Source organism: Microtus pennsylvanicus, chromosome 14, assembly GCF_037038515.1.
Source record: "Microtus pennsylvanicus isolate mMicPen1 chromosome 14, mMicPen1.hap1, whole genome shotgun sequence".
Classification (NCBI taxonomy): domain Eukaryota; kingdom Metazoa; phylum Chordata; class Mammalia; order Rodentia; family Cricetidae; genus Microtus; species Microtus pennsylvanicus.
In genome coordinates, this window is record NC_134592.1 from 39,453,053 (window position 1) to 39,478,027 (window position 24,975).

The window sequence follows — 24,975 nt, forward strand, 5'->3', positions numbered from 1 at the left end:
CAAACAAGATTCACAAACAAGTGTGATTCATAAACAAATGACTCACAAACAAGTGAGATTCACAAATAAGAGCGATTCACAAACAAATGTGTTTCACAAACAAGAGAGATTCATAAACAAGTGTAATTCACAGACAAGTGTGATTCACAAACAAACAAGAGAGATTCATAAACAAGTGTGATTCACAAACAAGAAAGATTCACAAACAAGTGTGATTCATAAACAAATATGACTCACAAATAAGTGTGATTCACAAACAAGTGTGATTTGCAAACAAGTGTTACTCATAAACAAGCGATTCACAAACGAGAGATTCATAAGCAAGTGTGATTCACAAGCAAGTGCAATTCACAAACAAGAGAGATTCACAAACAAGTGTGTTTCACAAACAAGTGTGATTCATAAACAAGTGTGATTCATAAACAAGTATGACTCACAAATAAGTGTGATTCGCAAACAAGTGTGATTCAAAACTAAAGAAGCTTGTGGGAGAGCTCAGGAAAATCAGAATAAAGAACACAATACAGAAAATACTAGAAGGAAATTAAGACAAAGGCTCAAATTGCTTTAACAAAGGCATTGCTTACATTCAGCCACAACTTCACTTTCTCAATGACAGAAGTAATTGGTGCAAAGTCCCAATCCATGAAATTTGATTAAGAGTTAAGTTCAATCTTCCAGCATGAAAATACATTGCTATGGTAGCCAGCACAGAGGTGCAGCTTCAAATCAACTTCCTGTGGGACCTTAAAACAAGGAGGTTTCCAAAGAAAAGAAGAGCTCTCTACCTTCGGGCTCCAGCAATTTGGGAATCTTCAGCTCATGTTCCGCGATCCTGAAGGCCTCTTTCAGATTCTCTTTGCTGGATCTGTGTCTCATGCTGTCCATGTCAATCAGGTCTGGCCGCAAGGCATGAATGACGGCCAAAAAGGCCATCCCATTTCTCCAGCTTGACTTAAAATCTGTCACACTGATAGACTCAGATCTGTGCAAAGGGTTGTAATATAGACAGTTGTTAAAAAATAAAAATAAAGTATTCCCACTGTAGTCAATGGTAATTAAAATATAATTCAGAGGAACAAACACTATAGATGGATCCCATGATCCTAGGGAAATTTTTCATTTGAATCTTATTGTCAAACGGGTAAAAGGTCAATGAGAATGCTCAGAATACCACAGAGCATCAGTTCACAAAGTGCGGTCCCTGCCACCTCACCAACATCTCCTGAGATGCAAGTATTGAGAACGGAAATTCCCAGGTCCCCTCTCCACCCAGTGCATCAGACTTCAGAAGGGGGCCTGGAATCTGGAGGTGCCTCCAGTACCCCCATCACCACACACACATGATATTCTTCATTTAACCATCTACTGGCTCAAGTCTGACTTTAGACTCCTACAGCGAGTCAAGATCATTTTCCATAGGAAACAATATTTTGCCCTCAGTGGAGCAAATCAAATGATACTTTGGACCAAATTATTGCCTAGTTGCCTGGTGCTCACTAAACAGAGAGACTTCATCATTTCTCTGCTTACAATCTGTTGTCATGGATAAAAGCGTAAACTGATGGACAGAGGAACAAATTCAGACTTAAAAGGAAGGGACTGCTGAGTTATGTTACGAAATGGATGGAACTTAGAAGGCATTGTGCCGATTGAAACAAACCCATCAAAAAGGCCAAATACTGGGCTGGAGAGATGGCTCAGTGGTTAAGAGTGTTGCCTGCTCTTCCAAAGGTCCTGAGTTCAATTCCCAGCATCCACATGGTGGCTCACAACCATCTATAATGAGGTCTGGTGCCCTCTTCTGGCCTGTAGGCATACATGCAGACAGAATATTGTGTACATAATAAATAAATAAATATTTAAAAAAAAAAAAGGCCAAATACTATCTAGTTACATGTGGCTCAATCAGCCACACTGACAAGACAGAAAATAGATGGGTGGCGTCCGGTGGCTAGGGGGGAAGAATATGGAGCTGTTATTTAATAGGTATAATAGAGTGTCAACCATGGGAATGGAGACTGTAGCTGGTGGAGTGTAGGGAGAGCTGCACAGCAACACACGAGGTCCCACCAAACCACACACCTAAAATAGTTAAGAGTAGTTTGCCACTGTAATACCTCCACCCTGGTTCACAGGGCCTGATGTGATTTGGACTCTGAGCGCCTTGCCCATCCGAACATCTCCTCTCTGACCGTGAGGCAGCCACATCTGCCTCCGTTCTCTCTCTCAAAGCGAAGCCGCTAATTCATATAGACGGATGTTCTTTCTCACAGATTCCACACACTGAAAGGTTTCCCTCAGGCCCCAGCCCAGAGGGCTCCCCTCTACAAGGCCCTCCCTAGCCACCCACAGGAAGGGAAACTGTCCCTTGTCCCCACCACTCCTGACCACAGCTTGAATCCTCTTCACTCTGTGCCAACTGCACCCCAGTCCGTCTGCTTCCCCTCCAGGTTGCAGCGGTCAAGAGACAAAACCTGATGTGTTCATGCTTGTTTTTTCTTACTATATTTTATGATTATCCCTTAGAAGTTTTTCTAAGTCTAATGAGACAGAAAGGGGGTGGATCTGGATAGGGAGGCAGCAAGGAGCTGAGCAGAGTGGAGTGAGGGTGTGGTGTTTGAATACAAATGGTCCCCATAAGCTCATAAATTTGAATGCTTGGCCACCAGGAAGTGGCACAATCGGGTGGTGTGGCCTTTTGGGAGGAAGAGTGTCACTGGGGGTGGGTGGGCTTTGAGGTTTCAAGGGTTCAAGCTAAGGCCACTGGTACTCCTCTTCCACTTCCTGCAGATCCAGATGTAGAACTCGCAGCTACCACATCTGCCCGCATGCCACCATGCTCCCTGACTAAACCTCTGAAACTGTAAGCCAGCCCCAGTTAAATATTTTCCTTTGTAAGAGTTGCTGTGGTCGTGGTGTCTTTCACAGCAACAGAACATGGAATAAGGCAGGGATCCAACACCTCTGGGCTCCTTAATATTTCTATGTACATACCCATATACATAATATGCTTTTTTAATTAAAAAATGGCAAAAAGAAATCAAACTTGCCTTTATCATTTCTACTTTTCTTCTTAAAAAATTCATCAGCAGGTAAAGAACTTGCCACATAAACCTGGTGGCCTGAGTCCAGTCCTCATACACAATAACGGTAGAAGTGGGGGGACCAGCTCCCCAAAGTTGTCCTCTGACCTCCATGTACATGCTGTGGTACACACATACCCATACACACACAAACACAACATTCATAAGCATAATAATAATAATAAATTTAAGAAACAAAAATACATCTTCTTTGGTTCCTTTTCTATTTGATGAGGATCGATTAGAAAATACAGTTAAAGTTTCCAAAAAATGAGGCCTATGGTTTCTAACTATACAGACAGAGCAAACCATGGCACGACGTTCCATATTAGTTATTTCATTCATTCATTATACGTCTATCCTGGCTTAGTGAATTGACTCAGCAAGTGCTTACCACACAAATCTGGCAGCCTGAGTTCAATCCCCAGAACCCTTCTAAAGGCGGAAGGAAAGAACCGAGTCCATAAAGTTGTCCTCTGCCCTCTATGGGCATGCTATGGCACGCCTGTGCCACATTCACACACAAGTACGCGCACGCGTGCGCGCGCGCACACACACACACATACACTAATAATAATAGCAGATTTTTGTAATTTTTAAAAAGACATGGTCTTGACTTTCAAAGTGTTTATGTTAGTCTTCACTGTCAACTTGATGGAATTTAGAATCACCGTGGCAGGTGGGATCTCTGGGCATGCCTGGGAGAGATCGTCTAGAGCAGGCAGATTAATGTGAGACGCACATGGGCTGGGACTATGGGCGGAATAACAAGGAGCAAGTAAGCTAAGCACGAAGAAGATCCGTTGTCTTCTGCCTCCTGACTGTGGATGCACTGGGACCCGCCTCCTCATGCTCCCGCCATCACACCTCCCCTCGCCATGATGAACTGCATCTCCCTCCACGGGGAGATCAAACAAACCCTTGGCTGCACAAGTTGCTCCCATCCGGCATTTTGTTGCAGTAACAAACCAAGTAACTAACACAAGTAGGTAAGACTCTAGACCTAAAGCTGCCTCCTAGATGCATGGGGGATTATGCCTAAAGAAATACTTAATGCCAGGCATTAAGGTGTGTAGTTTAATCCAGCACATAGGAAACAGAGGCAGCTGGATGTGAGTTTGAAAGCAGCCAGGGAAACATAGTGAGACTCCCATCTCAAAAAGAAAGGGGGAGGGGCTTAAGTATTGTCCTATCTGCCCACAGCAATAAACCACCTAAACACAGCAAATGGAGTGAAGTTGTCGTCTTTGCAACCAGAAGTAGCTAAGCCCACCAGTATCCACCTCTGGAAGACTCACTATGAAATGGTGTTTCTGTGAGTGGACCATCTAGTCAGCCTGGTAATCTAGTTGGTCTATGAGGTTGTGTGACTGGACACAGCTGTCCTGTTTGTCTCATTTGGGCACAGCCAACTACTCACGTGGCACACCGTTCCCAGCTACAGCCAACTACATGGTACACTGTTCCCAGCCAACAGCCAACTACATGGTACACTGCTCCTGGCCACAGCCAACTACTCACGTGGCACACCATTCCTGGTCACAGAAAACTACTCACGTGGCACACCACTCCCAGCCACAGCAAACTAGTCACATGGCACACTGCACCTGCCCACAGCCAACTACTCACGTGGCACACTGCTCCTGAGCCCACTGAAGAAGGGCCTTCTTTGCAGACAACTGCCATCTTGCTTGAGTTTGCGCTTTGGAAGACTTCTTAGCCGGAGGACTTGAGGTAGGAGATGAATCGGCGGCATTCACGATGTCCGAAGAAGGTATGTCCGAAGAAGGTTGATTATAATCGCAATGCAGAGTCCGAGCAAGCTCCTCAATCTAAGGAGAGCATAATTGTTTTTTTTAATTTATTTATTAAAGATTTCTGCCTCCTCCCTGCCACTGCCTCCCATTTCCCTCCTCCTCCCCCGATCAAGTCCCCCTCCCTTGTCAATCCAAAGAGCAATCAGGGTTCCCTGCCCTGTGGGAAGTCCAAGGACCACCACCTCCATCCAGGTCTAGTAAGGTGAGCATCCAAACTGCCTAGGCTCCCACAAAGTCAGTACATGCAGTAGGATCAAAGCCCAGTGCCATTGTTCTTGAGTTCTCAGTAGTCCTCATTGTCCGCTATGTTCAGCAAGTCCGGTTTTATCCCAGAGAGCATAATTGTTAACAAGCCTATGCCACTCAGTCCAAGCACTTAAAAAGCATTCTTTAGCAATGACAACGTATTCTGGTTTAAATGAACTAAAAAACAATTGAGGGTCAGCATTTTGACATTTGGAACTATAATTCTGCTTTCCTTGGGTCTGGACAAGGGTCATCCTGCACCTAACCAGGGAATGGCATCCCACAGAGGGCAAGCATCCATTCATCCCCTAAAGATCCCACTGAGCACTACCAGTGCAGATGGATTCAACTGAAAAGAACCAAGTGGGACTCCTAGTCAAGAATCCTTAGAGACTGGATGGACTGGAAGGCATCTCCTCCAATAACAAAGCATTAGGAACAAAAGCACATACAGAGAAGAGAGAGAGGGAGAGAAGAAGGGAGGGAGGGAGGGAGGAAGGAAAGGAGGGAGGGAGGGAGGGAAACACAGAGCAGGCAAGCTTCCAAAGAAAAAAATAAAATCACCATTAAGAACATGAAAAATATGGGTCAGTAAAATGGATTAGCAGGTAAAGCTACTTGCTGCATAAGCCTGGAAATATGTGTTCAAGTCCGAGGACCCAAAAAAAGGTGGAAGAAGCAACTCCATAAAGGTGTCTGCTGTCCTTCACATACAAGCCATGGTGTACAGATACACATACACACACAAACACACACACAAAGTCTACCTTAACAGAAGTGGGTGGGGCCGAGATGGCTCAGTGGTTAAGAGAATTTATTAATTTTCCAGAGGCTATGAGTTCAGTTCCCAACATCCACATCAATCAGGAAGCTCACATCATCAGTGCCTGTAACTCCAACTCCAGAGGATCATATACTCTTTCCAGACACAAACGTAATACACACTCAGACGGATGCCCAAACATACACATATATAAAACAAAATCTTTAAGAAAAAATAAAAAATAAGGAACTTAAGAAATAAAAAGACAGAGCTGGGAGACAGCTCAGCAGTGAAGGGTCTTAAGACTTCCCAACCTTCAGAACTATGAAGTAACCATATCTGCTTATCACGAATTACTATCCTGTGTGTTCTATTATGGCCTCACAAAATGGAATAAGACACTACTATAGTGTTAAAAGAGGAAACACACAGGACCGACAATTCCACTTTTAGTGGAATTATTTCAGTGGGAATGTAGGCCCAGAACACTAAACAGTACATATACAAATATTTCTAGCAGTTTGACTACAATAACTAAAACTCACCAAGAAAAGAAACGCGTGTCCAAAGTGGGCCGGTGAGCGAGTGTGGTGCCACATACCGGAAGGGCAATGAAAGACACCTCGTCGCAACCAACGATGCTAAGTGAATTAAGTCAGGGTGAGTGGGGGCTAATGAGAACAAACTCATAATTCTGCCTCTGGGATTAGTAATGCTAAAATGCCTCCCAAAGGGCTCAGATGGTGGGCACCGTTAGGGAAAGAGCAGGGCCAGGATGCCATCAGGCACTCTGTTGGTATCTTAGGTGGTGATAGCAGGAGTCTGCTTAATTTATGAAGCTCACAGCTCTTTACATGTGAATTTGCATATCTTTGTGTATCTTAGACTTCAGCAAGTTGACTTAAAACAGTGTAACAAACCCATTCTTAAAGCTTTCAAACTGCAACTCCTGCATCCGAATTCCACTTCTAAGAATTTGGTCCGTGATTTATTTTATTGCAGGTGTGTGGAAAGGTTTTATCTTGAGGATAGAACTGAAGTTACTCATGATCAGAAGTAACTCTGGATGCTCACTAAGTGGTGAGATAGAACTTTATAGACAGAGCCATATACCTCTGATAAAATAGATATCAGTTTAAAGAGACTCATTAGAACAGTTTGGAACAGTATAGGGAATGACACCCCATGTTGTTAAGTTATAGCTGTGCTTCAGTTTCCAAGGGGACCGGCTCCCTTCGGATGCTGACAGCTGTGGATGCTCAAGTCTCTTATAGTATTGTAGTATAGTCTTTGCATACAACCTATGCAAATCTCCCACCTCAGAAAGTCGTCAGAGTTCCCTATAATATGTACAACACAATGTAAATACTATGAAAATCGTTGTTAGGCTACTTAGCAGAATGATGCCAAGCAGAACGTTTACATACATTTAGTTCAAATAGAAACATTTTTGACAATTATCCTCAATCCTTGGTTTGTATATCTACATAACGCAGACCCCATATATGACTATGTATTAATTCCTGCAGTATACATAAAGATTGGATATTAAATTGTTCTCAGTTACATGTGAAGGGTGGACTGTGAATAACTTTACTTTCTATAACTTATCCAAAATTTTTAAATTTTATTATAAATATATATATGTATATGTATGTATGTGTATATATGAGTGTTTTGCCTGCATGTATGTTTGTGTGCCACATTCATGCCTGGTGCCCATGGAGATCAGAAAGAAGCACTGGGGCTGGAGAGATGGCTCAGCCATTAAGGGCTGGGTTCACAACCAAAAATATAAGAAAGGGGCATTGGATCCCCTGAAAATGGAGTTATAGATAGCTATAAACTGACATTTGGATGCTGGGGATTGAACCCAGGTCCTGTGAAAAAGCAGTAAGAACTCTTAACCACTGAGCCACCTCTCCAGCCCCAAATTACCCAATTGTAACATCTTACCATATTTGGTCCTGCTTTCTGTCTCCAATTCCACTTTCCTCCTCTCCCAGAGGAAAAGCTACACTCCCAAATTTAGTTCTCATCACTAACATGTATATTATTTTGTTCTAGCTACAAAGACACGCAATACAGAAAAATATCCAAATTTTACAACAATTAGTTGGGCAGTATTCTAAGTCTGACTAAAATAAACATTTGTTACCCAATACATACATAATATATAGTTATTTTTAAAGCAACAATAATAAACACTCTCCATGCAGAATCAGTTCAGACTGGTACTGTGGTGGCTAATTCAGGATGGGACAGCAAACACTGAACATCCACAGTCCAAACGGAAAACAGCAAAATGGCTGAAAGACCTTCTTTGGTCTTTAATTTGGACTTTAATTAAAATCCAAACAGGGATTCATTAAACAAATAAGAAATACTTTGACAGTCAAAGTATCCTGAGAAGCCTGGAGATGCAACTTATTCCAACAAGATCACAACCAGCTAGAAGGGGTTTCAGCCTGAACTAGTCACGTCATGTAGAAGAAAGCAAATCAATGTTCTGCAGACATCTTCACACACAATGTCTCTTCCTAATTCAAAGGGAAAACCAACAGCTTTCTTTCCTGGCCACTGGGCCTGTCGCTGTTGCTCTCTGACGTCCTCCTGAGAGGGTGTGGGGCACTCCATCCCACAGAAATTCCTGAGATCCCAGGGGCTACTTCACTTATCTCCTGTTTTTGTTTTGTCTGTGACAGGGCCTTACTCCGTAATCCTGTCTGACCTGAAACTCACTGGGCAGCTCAGGTTAACCTTGGGCTCCTAGCAATCTTCCTGCTGTGGCTTCCCAAAGCTGAGATCACAGAAGTGAGCCACCATGCCTGGTGTTTTCCTCAGAGGGGCCATATGCCAGTCTTTATGTCCGGGAAGCCACTCTGACAGTTTGCAGTGTAGGAGAATGGAGTGGGGACAGAAAGAAACAGAAAGCATAAAAGGAAGACCAAGGCTTTCCTAAACATCCACAGTGAGGCAGAGGAGACTACTTAAGGACTCCAACCCCACCCAAACCTCAAGAGGGAAAGGGAGTGTTCAGGGAGAAAGGGGGCAGAAAAAGAACAATGCTTCATGCAAACAGCACACCTGTCTGTTCAAAGTCTGACCTTCTCAGTACTGGCAAAATGCTGCTGCTCAAAACTATACTGAAATCTTACCAAAAACAGGTCTGTCATCGTAAAAGGTCACTCCTCAGATGAGTGACAGGTGTCACCAGATGCTGACATTTGAAGTTTCTTTAATACAAAACAGGCTTGGTGGCATGTGCCTTTAATCCCAGCACTTGGAAGGCAGAAGCCGGTGATTTCTGAGAATTTGGGCAGCCTGATCTACATAGAGTTCCAGGCTAGCCAGGACTACACAGTGAAACCCTGTCTTTCAAACAAGCAAAAACTATGTGCGTGCATAAATTTATATGTGTGTGCATATATACAAATATATGTGTGCATAATGTATATAATCTATACATATATATTACACATCAATATTGGAAAAGTAGCCTTTGCTATATGCTTTCTACTTGTTGGAGATTTCGAGTCTGGTTGACAGAAGCAGCTCTGGACTGGATGACGTCAGGTCACACTCGCTGGGCCTCGCCGCCTACCATGTGGGTTAGACTAGTGATGTTCCTATCACCAAAGTGCTTACGTGGAAGTGCAATATGATGGTCCAAATCAGGCCAAGAATGATGGATGGGTTTCCTTCCACAATGTCAGCAACATGGATATTTATTAGCTTGATCTGTAGACAGAGAAGCCCAGGTTAGAGAGAGCGAGCCTCCCACTGAGCCAGTCCCTCCGGAGAATCTGCACGTATGATTCATGCTCACCGATCTGTTTTTCAGGAATGTCAGGGCATGTTCTATGTTGATTCTGCACTGGAATGTATTAGATCCTTTATCCCGAGGCTAAAAATTCAAGCACACGCATGCCTCAGAAACAGGAAGTATATTCAAAAACAAAACAAAACCAACCCAGTGTCTTGGTGCCATTCGGGAAGCTTACCAACTGTTGTCCTGAGAGAACTTCTAACAGGTCCAGGAGGACATGGCCCTTCTTAATGTCTGCGAATAAGTCAGATACAGCCGAGGGAGGTGTGTGCTGCCAAAGGAAACAAGGGAGAAAATCTACAAGTGGTCCAAAAACACCATTAAGCAATATCCTCAGTGGGCTTTGTGTCTTCAAAACCAGCTAGGAGTCAGCAGAAATTATCTTAAGAGAATGACAACAGGACTCACAACTCCAGAGCACTGTGAGACAGACAGCCTGATTCATCTCGGGTCATAGTCCCAGTTCCACAACGCTTTCTGAGTGGAGCTTTCGCAGCCCTAACCCTTGTGCATAGAGAGTGCAAAGACACTCAGAATCAGGCTGAGGATGTGTCTCCCTTCCATCAGAATGACACGCATTGTGTGGCAGGGGTGGAGAGAGGGAGGGCAGAGGGTGAGACTCATTCATCAGGCATCCAGGTTGTCTGAGGTTCTCAGCATCACTGAGACACAGGCCCGTAGGTCCTGACTAGATTTGTGCCCCAGGATACTCCCTTGCCGAATGTGTGATAAGGGTCAAGTCCCAGGCCTTCTCTGTGGGACTCACACTATTTCTCTCACATAGGGACAGTGGGAAATCATCTAGAAGTCATCTGGAAGTCTAGCAAAGTAAACTAAGCCTGGAAACAGCACTAGAAGGCAGAGGCAGGAGGATGGCCAAAAGCTCAAGACCTATTGGGTCTACATAGCAATTTTTAGACTAACCTGAGTTATATAGCAAGACCCAGTCTCAAATAGATAGATAGATTAGATAGATAGATAGATAGATAGATAGATAGATAGATAGATGGATGGATGGATGGATGGATGGATGGATGGATGGATGGATGGATGGATGGATGGATAGATAGATAGATAGATAGATAGATAGATAGATAGATAGATAGATAGATAGATAGATAAAGGAAGGAAATGTGTGTGGCTCGAGAGATGACTTAGCATTTAAGAACACATACTTGGTGGTGGTGGCGCACACCTTTAATCCCAGCACTTGTGAGGCAGAGGCAGGTGAATCTCTGTGAGTTCAAGGCCAGTGGAGGCTATAAGAGCTAGTTCCAGGACAGCTAGGGTTGTTACACAGAGAAACACTGTCTTGAAAAAAAAAAACACCCAAAACAAACAAACAACCCACATACTGCTCTTACAAAGAATCAAAGTTCAGTTCCCAGCACCTATATTTGACTGCTCAAAACTGTAGCTCCAGGGAATCCAGTGACCTCTCTGGCCTCCATGGGCACTTGTATGTCTGTGTATCTATACACATAAATACATATATAAATAAATAAGTGAACAAATAAATACATACATAGATGCATAAATACATGAATAAATAAAAAAAATCCTAGGGATCCTGATCTTGGAAGCAAAACTGGTTTGGTTTGATTAGTACCTGGATGGGAGAGATACCAGGTGTGCTGATAAAACAGAGCTCTGGATTAAAATTCCTTCTTTTAAAATAAATAAATAAATAAATAAAGAAAGAAAGAAAGAAAGAAAGAAAGAAAGAAAGAAAGAAAGAAAGAAGAAAGAAAGAAGAAAGAAAAAAAAAGAAAAAAGAAAGAAAGAAAGAAAGAAAGAAAGAAAGAAAGAAAGAAAGAAAGAAAATAGTCACAGGAGATTCAAGAATATCATTCAATGGTAGGACACTTGCCTAGTATACAACCTTAGCCTTGAATTTAATGCCCAACAGCAGAACAGAAAGAAAGTGTGAGCTAGGTGGTAGTCCTTCTAAAGTCACAGCTATGGGGGAACTAAGGCAGTAGGTAAATCACTGAGATCTAGGAGCTCAAGACCAGCCTGAAAAACCTCATCTCAAAAACTAAAATGTACCATTAATCCCAGCACTTGGGAGGCAGAGACAGGCAGATGAGGCCAGCCTGGTCTACAAAGTGAGTTCCAGGACAGCCAGGCTACATATACAGAGAAACCCTGTCTCAAAAACAAAACCAAAAATGTAAAAATAGTGAAATGAAATATAATTTATGTATTTATAAAAATAGTGAAATTGTATAGTATACCATTTAATAAGCTATTATTTCAAAACAGCAGCTGTCATAAGCACTCCTCAATTATCAGACGTGACAAGTTTAGGGTAACGCCTCATACACGTCACTCAATACAGACAAACACCACACTGTCATTATGTCATTCTGTGAAGTGTCAGCATTGTCCAGGTCCTTCGCAGGTGCCTCTTTCTTGTTCCTGGAAAGAATAACCAGTAAAGCAGGACACAACAGTGAGCGGTGAGCACCAGTGCATTCTCTTAGAGAGAAGACATCTGTGACCTTCCATGTGTCATCGTTGCACTGTGTTTAGCTTTGGTGTCTTTGTTTGCTGCTAATAGGGTCTCATGTAGTCCAAGATGGCCTGGAACTCACTACATAGCCAAGGCTGGTCCTGAACCCCTGATCCTCCGGCCTCCAGTTCCCAGGTGCTGGAATTCCAGGCATGGGCCACCCTGGGGTAAGAGCTGCAGGAGTAAGGAAGCCACAACTGTCTTCGCAAGGAAGCCACAACTGTCTTCGCAGCTAAACATCACCCTTGTCCTCACCTTTGCCAACTGCGAGTTTATCCAGCAGGTGAAGGTTTTCTTCTGCGTGTCCTCCTGCTCAGCTAGGAAAAAATAAACAGCAATAGTCACAACACAAGAAGCGGAGGACACCTTCTGAACCCACAGATTAAAGCCACAGGTCAGCTGACAAGACATGATGGTTTTTAATACTTCTTTACTAACAAAAGAAGTGAGATCTTTCACAGCTTTGTACTGTTCAAGAAACTGCAAAGAAGAAGTGCCCCTTGCATCCAGCTCTGAATCAACCGGGGTGTCTGGAGATGTTTCTAAAGCTTCAGTGAGAACCTTACAATTGACACCGTATCAAGCAAATTTATCACGCAAAATGCTCTGCTATTGTTGGGCAGTGGTGGCACAAGCCTTTAATCTCAGCACTCAGGCAGAGGCAAGCGGATCTCTGTGAGTTCAAGTCCAGCCTGGTCTACAAGAGCTAGTTCCAGGACAGGCTCCAAAGCTACAGAGAAACCCTATCTTGGAAAATAAATAAATAATAAATAAATAAATAAATAAATAAAAGATCTGGGGTTTGAATTCTGTCCCCACAACTGAGTGGCTATGTGACCTTGGGTGGTGACTTCAAGTAACAAGCACTCACCGATGGAGGTTGATTTGAGAGGCAAATAAATGATTCACCTAGTGTGCTTGGCACAGACCATCACATAACAAACACATAAGCCATGTTCTCATTAATAGGGTGGGGGGAGAGGGGAGTGGGGGCTGGGACGGGGCTAGACCGAGCACTAGAGTCTCCCTCCCTTCCCTTCCGTGTTTAGGTCTGGTCCCACTACGCTTCCTTCAGTCTCCCACTTCCTCAGTGTCAAGCAGACACCTTCCAACTTAGCTTCAGGTCTCCTACCCCCTCACCTGATGGGTGAGTATAAACAGAAGCCAGGACATCCATTTCTGCCTCTGCCCGATGCTCACATCCTTGCTTCCACTGTTGACTGCAAGCTGACTCCTACTGCCATCAGCCAACACGCGTAAACATCCATAAACACACATGCTTCCTGCCTCCATCATGCACTGCCGTGGTCACGTGACAGCACTTTCATTATCTCTCTAAACTTGGTCTAACAAATCTTCTACACTGAACATCACTCCCCAGCCTTGCTTTTCTCTCCTTCCAGTGCCCAGCTCTAAGAATTCCACCAGTAATTCCACATCACCAATTCTGCCAGCTTCTCACTGGCTCTCACACCCTCCATGTCATCCTTATGCCTTCCTGTCACCTTTACCCATCCTAGACGCTAAATGAGATGATCAGCTGTCATCAACACTCGCATGTGCCTCATTCGTCTTGTATTTGGTTGGCACTTTGGGGTTTTTCTCTATACACCTCATCCTATATGTATCCTGCTGACTGAGGCCACGGCAAACCCCACTGTGGTGGTTTCAATGAGGATGGCCCCATAGGCACACATATATAAATGTTTCCCCAGTTTAAATGGTTACCCTATCGGTAGAACTGTTTGGGAAGGATTAGGAGGAGGTGTGTTATCAGGAGTAGGCTTTGTGGTTTCAAAAGCCTATGCCATTCCCAGTTAGCACTCTATCTTGAGCTCGTGGATCAGACATAAGCTCTCAGTTACTGCTCCAGCACCATGCCTGCCTTGTGCTGATATCATGCTCCGCACCATGATGGTCTGAGGGTCATGGACTTACCCTCTGAAACTCTTAAGTCCCCAAAGAACTCTTTCTTCTATAAGTTGCTTTGGTCACGGTGTTTTCTCACATCAATAGAATAGTAACTAAGATACCCACCAATGATGATCAGTCTTACCAGTACCCACCAGTAACCTCAATGCCACACAACAGTCACAATGGATACCTCTCTCCTAACAATGGAGAGATGCAAGGCAACTTCACAGTTCCTTCTTCAAACACACAATGCATCTTCCCTAACTCTTAGAGTCTCTAAGACCTTTCTTTGCTGTTGTTTGTGCTGGCTAGTATCAACTGCCAACTTAACCTAGAATCACTTGGGGAATAAAACATCTGAATGAGGAATTGTCTAGATCAAGTTATCATGTCCGAGGGGGACTGCATTGATAGTTCATTGATGCAGGAAGACCCAGCCTACTCTGGGCAGCCACATTCCTTATGAAGGAGATCTGAACTATGTAAGACAGAGAAAGCTAGATGCAAGCAAGGATGCATTTACTCTCTTTGCTCTTGACTATGGATGTGATGTGACTAGCTGAAATAATGAATAATAAGCCAAATAAGCCTGTTCTTCTCTAATTTGCTGGGTTTTTTTTTTTTTTGGCCAGGATATTTTATTATAGCAACAGAAATGAAGCTAGAACATCGCTTTCTTTGGTTTTTGTTTGTTTAATTTTGGTTTTGTTTGTTTGTTTTTGTCTTGAGGCAGCATCTCAAGAAGCCCAGACTAGCCTCAAATTCACTGTGTATTTGGGAATAACATTGGACTCCCAATCTCCTGCCTCCACTTTCCAAGTGCTGGGATTATAGCCATACTCCCCATATACCTCTGGTTTATACAGTGCTGGGGATTCAACACAGGACTGCATGCATGTTAGGCAAACATTCCGTCAAATAAGTTACGGTCAGGCCAGGAGACCTTTCTTCCCAAGAGAACCAACAATCTCATCTAACAACCTTCTAAGTATAGGTATATAGCAACTAGCCTTGCTCAGATAAAAGCCATCCCTCCTCCTATTCATTAGCTCTTATCTCCTTTACCTACTTGAGAACCTCTGTCTCCCTTCAATTTCCTATCCCGTTCTTCCCCCACTCTTGAGCCATTCCCACCGGGATAAATGCATGCCGCTAACTCTTCCTCTGAAAACAAGAAATTAACCTTCCTTGGCACCCACTCCAACAGCATTGCTGCCTTTGTCTGCTCTCTCTTACGGCAAAATGCCTCCAAAAGATCTTATGCCGCTGTCTCCAGGTCCACTCCTCATTCGCTTCCAACTGGCCCCACAGCTGTCAGTCCTGAAATCCACTGGTACTGCTTTCATCCAGGTCACCAGGAGTCAAGGATGTCAATGTTCCCCCCCCTCACTAAAACCAATGGCTGCTATTCAGCCTTCATCTTGCTGGACCACCTAGCAACCTCCAATACGGGAAGCAGCTATATCCTAGCCTCAGGGCGTACACTTCTGTTTTCCTCCTCCATCATTGGCCAGAGAACCTATCTATTTCTCAGTTCCTACCTAAGGCCTTGGGAAATCCTCTCAGACCTACCTTCAAAACACACTCTGGGGCTGGGGAGATAGATGAGTCAGTAAAGTATTTGCCTTACAAGCTAAGGACCCTGACTTTGACAGGCATGGTCCTTCATGCTTTTAAGCCCAGAGCTGAGGAGGCAGAGACTCCCTGAGGGTTACTGGCAGTCCGTAAGAGACTATTTCAAGGGGGGGGGGGCGTGCATGAAGAGGGTGTACTCGCACATACATGAACACACACATTCATGCACAATACATTCTGGTTATGTCTCCTTTTTATTATCTCAATTACACTACCCTGGGCCAAGTCACCTTCACCTGGGCTACTGAGTCTTACAAGTATGACACCAACTTTAGGACCTTAAAATGTTTTAAATTATTAAGCATCTGGTTGAGAAACAGAAGAGGAGCTACCTGGGTAAGTAGAATTAGACCGCGTAAATATCTAGCAACTATCATGACTGATTACAGATATGTGGTTTGTTGTGCCCCCAACCCCCACCCCACACAATTCCATTTTCCATTTCTCTGCATTACAGGTTGAAGTTAGCCATAGCTCAATGACTTACACTTCATAGGGCGATACAGGATTGGTAGTTAAGCTAAACTGGGTTCTGAAAAGCCAACTGGATTTTTTTCAGTGTTTTGAGAGTTAATGCTTTTTGGGTTTAATTTTATTTTACAGAGGCAATTCCAAGGGCCACAATTCCGTTACTAAGTCTCCTGGCATCTCTAAGGTGCGCTGCCAGCGTTTTTCCTCTCCTATCAGTAGATGATAAATAACTTTAAACAAGTGCTGCAAAAATGCACTTGAGGGCTAATTTTATCTCTCAACAGGGGGAAAAATACTAGAAAACAAGTTTTATGATTCCAAGATCAAATTACATTTACACAATGTACATTTGCCAAGCTGGAAGAGACTGGCCCTCCATAACTATAAAACAGGAGCTCAAAATAAAATTTAAAAATAAAAACAAACAAACACACAAGCCAAATTACCTCATCCACATCCTCAGGGACCAACAGAGAGTCTCCTATTTAGAAGATAATGTGTGAAAAGGGAACCGTGCAGGGAGTTATCACCACATCCAGGAGGATGCTGCAGGACTCCAAGGAAGTTGCAGGGATGGAGAGAGAAGAGGATGCGCATGAAATTGCCCTGGCGGTGGGTGGGCTGTGGGAGTTTTAGTGCTGTGGGTGCATCTGTAAATCTCAGTCATTTGAGCTATACTCTGAAAAGAGGAGCTTTCATTCCGTGTTCATCTGACACTAAACAAAACAAGCCTTGAGGACTAAGCCCTCTGGGGTCTCTGAGCTTTCCCAGGCTCGAAAAGCAGCCACCAAAATCAGGGTTTGTTGCGGGAGGTCCTCCCACTCCTCCAGCCTATCGCCGCTGAGATACCAGCCCCTTGGGGCGTGGTCTCTCTCCCTTTAAAAAAGCGGCCACTTCCCTCTCCTCTCTCTCTTCACTTCCTGCTCCGCCGGTGACTTGACTTCCTTCCTGGTTACGCAGAGGGCTGAAAGTGATCTGTAAGTTTTTCCCCTTTAAATAAATATCACCCTATTAATCATAATCCCAAATTGGCATTGTTTGTGACTTACGCCTTCATTTGGCGCCCAACGTTTGGTTTTAGAACCTCTCCCGGCTCGCAGCCGCGAGTTCGGCTTGGCGGCCGGAAGTTCGGCTTGGCGGCCGCAAGTTCGGCTTGGCGGGCGCTTGTTCAGCTTGGCGGGAGCAGTTGCTTCCTCAGCCGCTGCCTGTGGATTTAAACTCCACAGGCCCGCGAAGTCTCTGCCCGCGTGATTTGCTCTTTTCTGAGTCGTTTTCAGATCTCCCTTGCAAGCACAGCTCTTAAGTGGCGCGAACCAGAGCACGTGGTTGCTGAAAGCTGCAACCCCTCAGGGTGACTCTGTCACGTGGAGGCATAAGCGGCTTCCAGGTTGCTCTTCCCTACCCCTGGATTCTGGTTTCTGGTTCCATCTCTGGAATTGATTTAATTACATTTACTTTGTTGAGCAACTTACATTTTCCAGTTTTTAACAAATACTAGGCGGACTCTGAAACAGGACCGTGTTTTCGTCGAGACTTGGCAACAGCGCCACCTGCTGGATAATAGGTAATATGGCAGTTCTCGTTTCCAACGCGAATTTTACTGTTCTGGTTACCAATACAATGGGTTATATCATGCAAGGTTTATATGACTATGGGGATAACTTAATTTACTGGTTACTAGGTTTCAGTATTTTTTTGCATATTCTATCATTTAGGAAGATCATGGCACTCCTAAGAACCATACAATCTTTACTAGAAACTCATGCAGGTCAGGAGATTAAGGATTCAAAAGAGACAATAATAAAAAGACTTGAAATGATTGAAGAAATGATTGGAGCTGGTGAACAGAGTAATAAGGCACAAGGACAGAATACAATGCCAATACCAGCTATTAGAACTGGCTTACCAAAGGTTTTAGCAGCATACCCTATACTTAATTCTGACAAAGCGTCAACTTCTAAAGGCTCAAAGGGAGTCAGAGAAGCTAGATGGACGCCAATAGCAATGAATGATCTAAAAGAAATTAAGCAAGCTATTGTTAATTTTGGCTTGCACTCTGCATACGTAAAGGAAATGATAAGGACTTGGGCTTCTAATGCTAGAGCTACCCCCCATGATTTCCATCAGTTAGTGTCTGCAGTTTTAGATAATGGACCTTCCTTGATGTTTGGAATTTATTTCAGAGAAGAATCCAAACATATGGAACAGCAAGGAAGAGCAAAAGGTATTGAGGTTTCCCAAGATCAAATTCTTGGTGCAGGAGAATATGCTGATCCACAGGTCCAAGCTCTTTATGATGATGAAGTACTGTGTCTATGTCACCAAGCAGCTTTAAATGCTTGGAATAGGATACAAGATCCAGCAAAAAGGGTTGAATCATATACCAGAATTAGGCAGGGACAGAGAGAACCCTTTATTGACTTTTTGCAAAGATTAATTAAGGCTCTGGACATAGGGGTAACAGACCCAGAAGCTAGACGAATACTTCTTGAATCTCTAGCTTTTGAGAATGCAAACATAGAATGCAAAAAGATAATTGGGCCTTTAAAGTCTAGATCAGCACCTATGGATGAATGGATTCAGCATACGATGAATGTTGAGACGTTTAGCTATAACGATGAATCTTGGGTAGGAGAAGCGATTTCCACAGCAATGAGGAGACATCAAACTGCCAGGTGTTTTAATTGTGGTAAATTAGGACATCTGAAAAGGGATTGCAGGCACAGAATTTCTAGGAATATTATCTCCTCTGGGAATGACAAAGATAGGAGACCTAGGCCTTCAGGTATATGTAGGAGATGCGGTAAAGGCCGACATTGGTCCAATGAATGCAGGTCAACAACAGATAAACAAGGCAACCCGATACCGTCGGGAAACTCCTTGAGGGGCCTCTCGCAGGCCCCCAAGCCAACAGTGGCCCAGTCATTCCCAGTCACAGTGGAGAACGTGCCTCACCAAGAAAATTAAAAGCTCCAATTTCTGCTGTAAAAAGTAATACTGGTCTAAATGATGAAATCCATGTGGAGGATGAGTCAAAAAACCCAGTTGGACAGAGTAAACGTATATTTTGGCAGACTTCTATTAATGATCAAAGACCAAAGCTAAAAGTCTGTATAAATGGCACTTTTATTGAAGGCTTATTAGACACAGGTGCGGATGTAAGTATCATTACCCCAGAATCTTGGCATCCGAATTGGCCTCTTCAAGAGGTAGATGTTCAGTTCCTGGGAATTGGAACCCTATCTCGTGTAAAACAAAGCACAAGATGGGTTGAATGCATAGGGCCCGAAGGGCAAATAGGAAGACTAAGGCCATATATAGCCAATATTGCCATAAATTTATGGGGCCGTGACCTGCTACAGCAATGGAATACCCAGATTAACATTCCTGTAGTTCCAGGAACTCATAATTCTGGGAAGTATATGATGAGGTATTATGGAAAAAGGTCACTAGCCATTCAGGCTGTACAAGAACATACAGCAAATACCAAACCTTTAGAGGTACCAACAGCCCTACCTTTAAAATGGCTAACTGAGAAGCCAATATGGATCAAACAGTGGCCTCTAGCTGAAGATAAACTACAGGCATTGGAACAGCTGGTGCAGGAGCAACTAGATGCTCACCACATTGAAGAATCAACCAGCCCTTGGAATTCTCCTGTGTTTGTTGTAAAAAAGAAATCTGGTAAATGGAGAATGGTGACAGATCTAAGAGCTGTCAACAAAGTAATTCAACCTATGGGCTCACTACAATCTGGAATTCCTTTGCCTTCTCTGTTACCAAAAGGATGGCCTCTTATAGTTATTGATTTGAAAGATTGTTTTTTCACTATACCGTTACAAGAAAAGGATAGAGAAAAATTTGCCTTTACAGTGCCTACTTATAATAATTCTCAGCCCAATAGGAGATATCAATGGACTGTCCTCCCACAGGGTATGCTCAATAGTCCTACACTGTGCCAATATTTTGTAAGTAAGCCATTGGAAATAATTCGTAAACAATTCCCCAAGTCCATTATTTATCATTACATGGATGACATCTTGTTATCTGATTCAAATAAAGATACTTTAGAAAGGATGTTTGAAGAAGTAAAGAAAGTCTTGCCTAGGTGGGGATTACAAATTGCCCCTGAAAAGATTCAAAGAGGAAACTCTATTAATTACCTAGGTTACAGAATAGGGTTAGAGAAAATTAAAACGCAAAAGGCACAAATTAGGAGAGACCGCTTAAAGACTCTTAATGACTTCCAAAGATTGTTAGGAGACATTTCCAGTCTACGACCAGCTGTTGGGATAACACCTGATCTAATAGTTCATTTAAACAAAACCTTAGATGGTGATAAAGATTTGAATAGTCCAAGAGAACTGACAGCTGAAGCAGAAAAGGAACTGACAATGATTGAGGAAAAATTACAGGAGGCACATGTGGATAGGGTGAACCCAAATCTTAGCTGCATCCTAGTCATATTGCCTTCCAGAATTTCTCCTACAGGGATTCTAATGCAGAGGGAAGATATTATTTTAGAGTGGATATTTATACCTAATAAACCAAGTAAAAAATTAAAAACTTATGTGGAAAAAGTCTCTGAATTAATTATAAAAGGTAAGCTGAGACTTCGTCAACTAGCAGGTATAGACCCAGCAGAAATTATAGTGCCTTTTACTACTGAAGAAATAAAAAAGTTATGGGAAGACAATGAACCGTGGCAAAGAGCTTGTGCTAATTTTTTGGGAGAAATTAATAGCAACTATCCCAAAAGTGGTAGACTTAACCTCATAAAAAGAACTTCTTGGATTCTTCCTAGAATTGTACGTGATGCTCCAATAACTGGAGCCCGTACGTTCTATACTGATGCAAATAAATCAGGGAAAGCAGGTTACAAGTCAGATGAATTGAGTAAGGTGGAACAAAGCCCTTATAATTCTGTCCAGAAGGCAGAATTATATGCCATTCTTATGGTGCTAAGGGATTTTAAAGAACCTCTTAATATAGTTACAGATTCACAATATGCAGAAAGAGTTATCTTGCATATTGAAACCGCTGAATTTATACCAGATGGCACAGAGTTGACTTCATTGTTTATCCAGGTACAAGACATAATCAGGAACAGGCTTTGTCCGATGTACATAACACACATCCGTTCCCATACAGGTTTGCCTGGTCCTCTAGCCCAAGGCAATGCTGAGATTGATCAATTATTGATTGGAAGTGTGTTGCAGGCCTCAGAATTTCATAAGAAGCATCATGTCAATAGTAAAGGCCTAAAGAAAGAATTTTCCATTACTTGGCAACAAGCTAAGGACATTATAAAGAGATGTCCTACTTGTTCTTTCTATAATCAAACACCGTTGCCTGCAGGGAGTAACCCAAAGGGCACTAAGAGAAATGAAATCTGGCAGATGGATGTGTTCCACTTTATGGAATTTGGTAAATTAAAATATGTACACCACACCATAGACACGTATTCAGGTTTTCAATGGGCTACTGCCCTGAGCTCAGAAAAGGCTGATTCAGTAATCACACATTTATTGGAAGTTATGGCCATCATGGGTATACCTGCACAAATAAAGACAGACAATGGTCCAGCATATGTATCTAAGAAAATGAAACGCTTTTTTGATTATTATAATATAAAACACATTACAGGTATACCAAATAATCCTACAGGTCAGGCAGTTATAGAAAGATCAAATCGTACTATAAAGGATATGCTGAACAAACAGAAAGGGACCGAAAATACCCCCAGAAATAGATTACATAATGCTTTATTAACCTTGAATTTTCTTAACGCTAATGAGAAAGGAACGACAGCAGCAGAAAGACATTGGATAATGGAAAAGTCTGCTGAACTAAATCAACCGATTTATTTCAAAGATGTGCTGACCTCTCAGTGGAAGCCAGGAGATGTGCTACGTTGGGGAAGGGGTTTTGCTCTTGTTTCCACAGGAGAAGAAAAATTGTGGATACCATCAAAATTAATAAAGTTTCGATTTGAAGAGGAGAAACCTCTTGGAAAGGAGAAATGACAACTTATCCACAATGATGATATTCATACAGGTGGTAAGAAAAACATATAGAATGGGGGCAGGGTTCTGTTCTTATCTCCACAGGAAAACACTCATCTTTGAGAAATTCAAGGGACCCTGGATGTTTGGATACTGACAGATGGAAAAATACCTGCCCGATAGGAAATATCAAGAAAACTGAATGGGTTGTGTAAGTAATATTAAACCATATTTCTAAATTTATAAAGCTGGTTTTGAAGTTGGACTCTGGCTCAGTCCCTCTCCAATTCCAAGCCTGTTAGTAAGAGAAAAACCCAGAGTTTCTGGAGTTTCTGTCTCATGTCAAGAGCCATGATGTGGGACAGAAAGAAATATGAGTTTAGAAAACATCTTTGCTTTTCTTCATATCTATCATACTTTTCATTGAATATATCTATCATGTCTTTCATTGAATATATATATATATATGTCTATATGATTAATGCTTAAGTTTTTCATAATGAACAATGAGTTTTTCCTGAAGTGACATTTGAAGTTTCCAGGAAGAAGATGGGGCCCCATAACAACAACTCCACCTGGTTGATATGACGTCAGATACTGATAGCGCTACAACAAGACCTGCTTTGGGTACCAGCTGCACAAGACAGTTCCAACTTGGTTAGCTGAAATGGTGCACATCTTGTACAACATTCTGGCCAGACCTCCACAAAATACTCAGAGACTATTTGCAATTTTAAAAGACATTGATCTTGAAATTTAACCATCATTTTACTTTCACAGGATCCCCCAGAAAGAACGTCGCCCCCATGACAGCTGGAAGTAATTCTAGAGGACGACGTCCCCTCTCCCAATAAAGTTTGCCCTTGGGTTTAGGGACATCATTTAGGGGTTGATTATAATTAGTATACGATTGAGGGTTGGGGGAGGAATTTTATAAGCTCAGGGATCATTTTGAAAAAAAAAAAAAAAAGAGGGATGATGGGATAATAGATTTGTAATTATGAGTTACTGTTGTTAGACAAATATATTGATATAGATTCTTGTATATTGATACAAAGTTAAATTGTATTGACTATTGTATGCATTCATGTTTCTACCTCTGTTTAAAACATTTTTTATGTATTGACATATATTGTATTGATATATATATATTGTATATATTTACCATATTGCAGTGTACATTTCTACCTCTGATTAAGATACTTATATAATGTTTGTGTATTGATATATGTTTACCCACTGCAATGTATATTTGTACATTGTTTATATTTGGAGGTCATTGTCCTCATTTGTTTCACAGTCGTTTATTGTCTTAGTCTTTAAGTTAGATAGATATTGAGAATTATATAGACTAATAGTCATCTAAGTTTGTCATTTATAATTAGACTAATCAGGTTCTTTAGATATATAGAGATTATACTCAGTATAGATAGATAATCTTCAACTTCTTCAAAGAGCTGTAGAAAATGGCCTTTAATCTAACTCAGAGTTTTGTGGTAGTGAGACACAATTGCTCCTGGCAACACCACTCTATTCCCGAGAGAATGTTGAGCACCAAAGACACTCCACCTGGAGCATTTCTTTTTGGCAGAACTGGCCTTGGGGCAAAGAAATGCCCATACCTCAACCACTGACAAAGATACAGAGCGTGCATCAATGGATAAAACAGGGCTGTCTTATCCTGCCAAGACAGGGTAAGATAGTTTTGAAAGTTGCTTGCCTTTGAAAATGGTGTGTCAGTTATGTTAGGCCTTAGCCAAAGTTGGTTGCTTCAACGCTGCTAATGTGACTTTGGGTGATTGCCTAGGTAGCTAGTTGTCTCTGTGATTTGTTGCATGTTTTGGAAGTTGTTTTACTGAACTTCCTAATTACCCAGGTAACATTATTTCCCTTCTCAGATCTTTGATGGGGTTGAAGACTATATAAATGTAGTTACTTTCTCTCATGACTTGGCCAAGTTATTTATTATACAAGACCTAAGCTAGTTAGAATAGGATATTTGTACTTATTGTATATAATTTCATAGTAGGTTTAGAACTCTCTTATTTAAACAGAAGGGGGAGGTGTTGCGGGAGGTCCTCCCACTCCTCCAGCCTATTGCCGCTGAGATACCAGCCCCTTGGGGCGTGGTCTCTCTCCCTTTAAAAAAGCGGCCACTTCCCTCTCCTCTCTCTCTTCACTTCCTGCTCCGCCGGTGACTTGACTTCCTTCCTGGTTACGCAGAGGGCTGAAAGTGATCTGTAAGTTTTTCCCCTTTAAATAAATATCACCCTATTAATCATAATCCCAAATTGGCATTGTTTGTGACTTACGCCTTCAAGGGTTCTTACGAGATGGTTGAAATCGGAGCAGCTCGTCTAACTGGAGGCTGAGGTGAGCAATAACCCCTGACCGCAAGGCACGAACTTGAATGAAGACGATCGAACTGTCCTAAAGAGAGCTGGTTATCGCTGCCCCGATTTACTTCAACTCCGATAGAAACAGGGGGCTGGTGGAAAGAGGAGCGTCAGCAGCCGCCCCCACAGGAGCGCCCCTCTCCACAGAGAAGCGGTGCACAAAAGGAGCCTCCAGAAGGCTTGGAAGGGACTCTTTGGAGGCTTTGTAAAAACTTACTGTCCAGACAGAGAGCAACTCTTCAGTGGGGAAATCGGAGCTCTTTAAACACAATAAGGACCCTTTACTTAATGGCAAAGC

At 42.5% G+C, this 24,975-nt stretch overlaps 1 protein-coding gene across 7 annotated transcripts in view; it reads right to left on the reverse strand.

Annotated features, from left to right (window-relative positions):
• The window catches only part of Syne2 (spectrin repeat containing nuclear envelope protein 2), a 297,565-nt gene that overhangs the window by 210,824 nt on the left and 61,766 nt on the right, over positions 1-24,975 (reverse strand). For all 7 annotated transcript variants that reach the window (XM_075947894.1, XM_075947893.1, XM_075947890.1 and 4 more), the window contains exons 3-8: positions 12,512-12,573; positions 9,917-10,012; positions 9,742-9,819; positions 9,561-9,653; positions 4,716-4,918; positions 789-985 (exon numbers count right to left, since the gene is read on the reverse strand). In XM_075947894.1, coding sequence (XP_075804009.1) covers positions 789-985; positions 4,716-4,918; positions 9,561-9,653; positions 9,742-9,819; positions 9,917-10,012; positions 12,512-12,573 — 729 coding nt within the window. The remainder of the gene's footprint in view (positions 1-788; positions 986-4,715; positions 4,919-9,560; positions 9,654-9,741; positions 9,820-9,916; positions 10,013-12,511; positions 12,574-24,975) is intronic.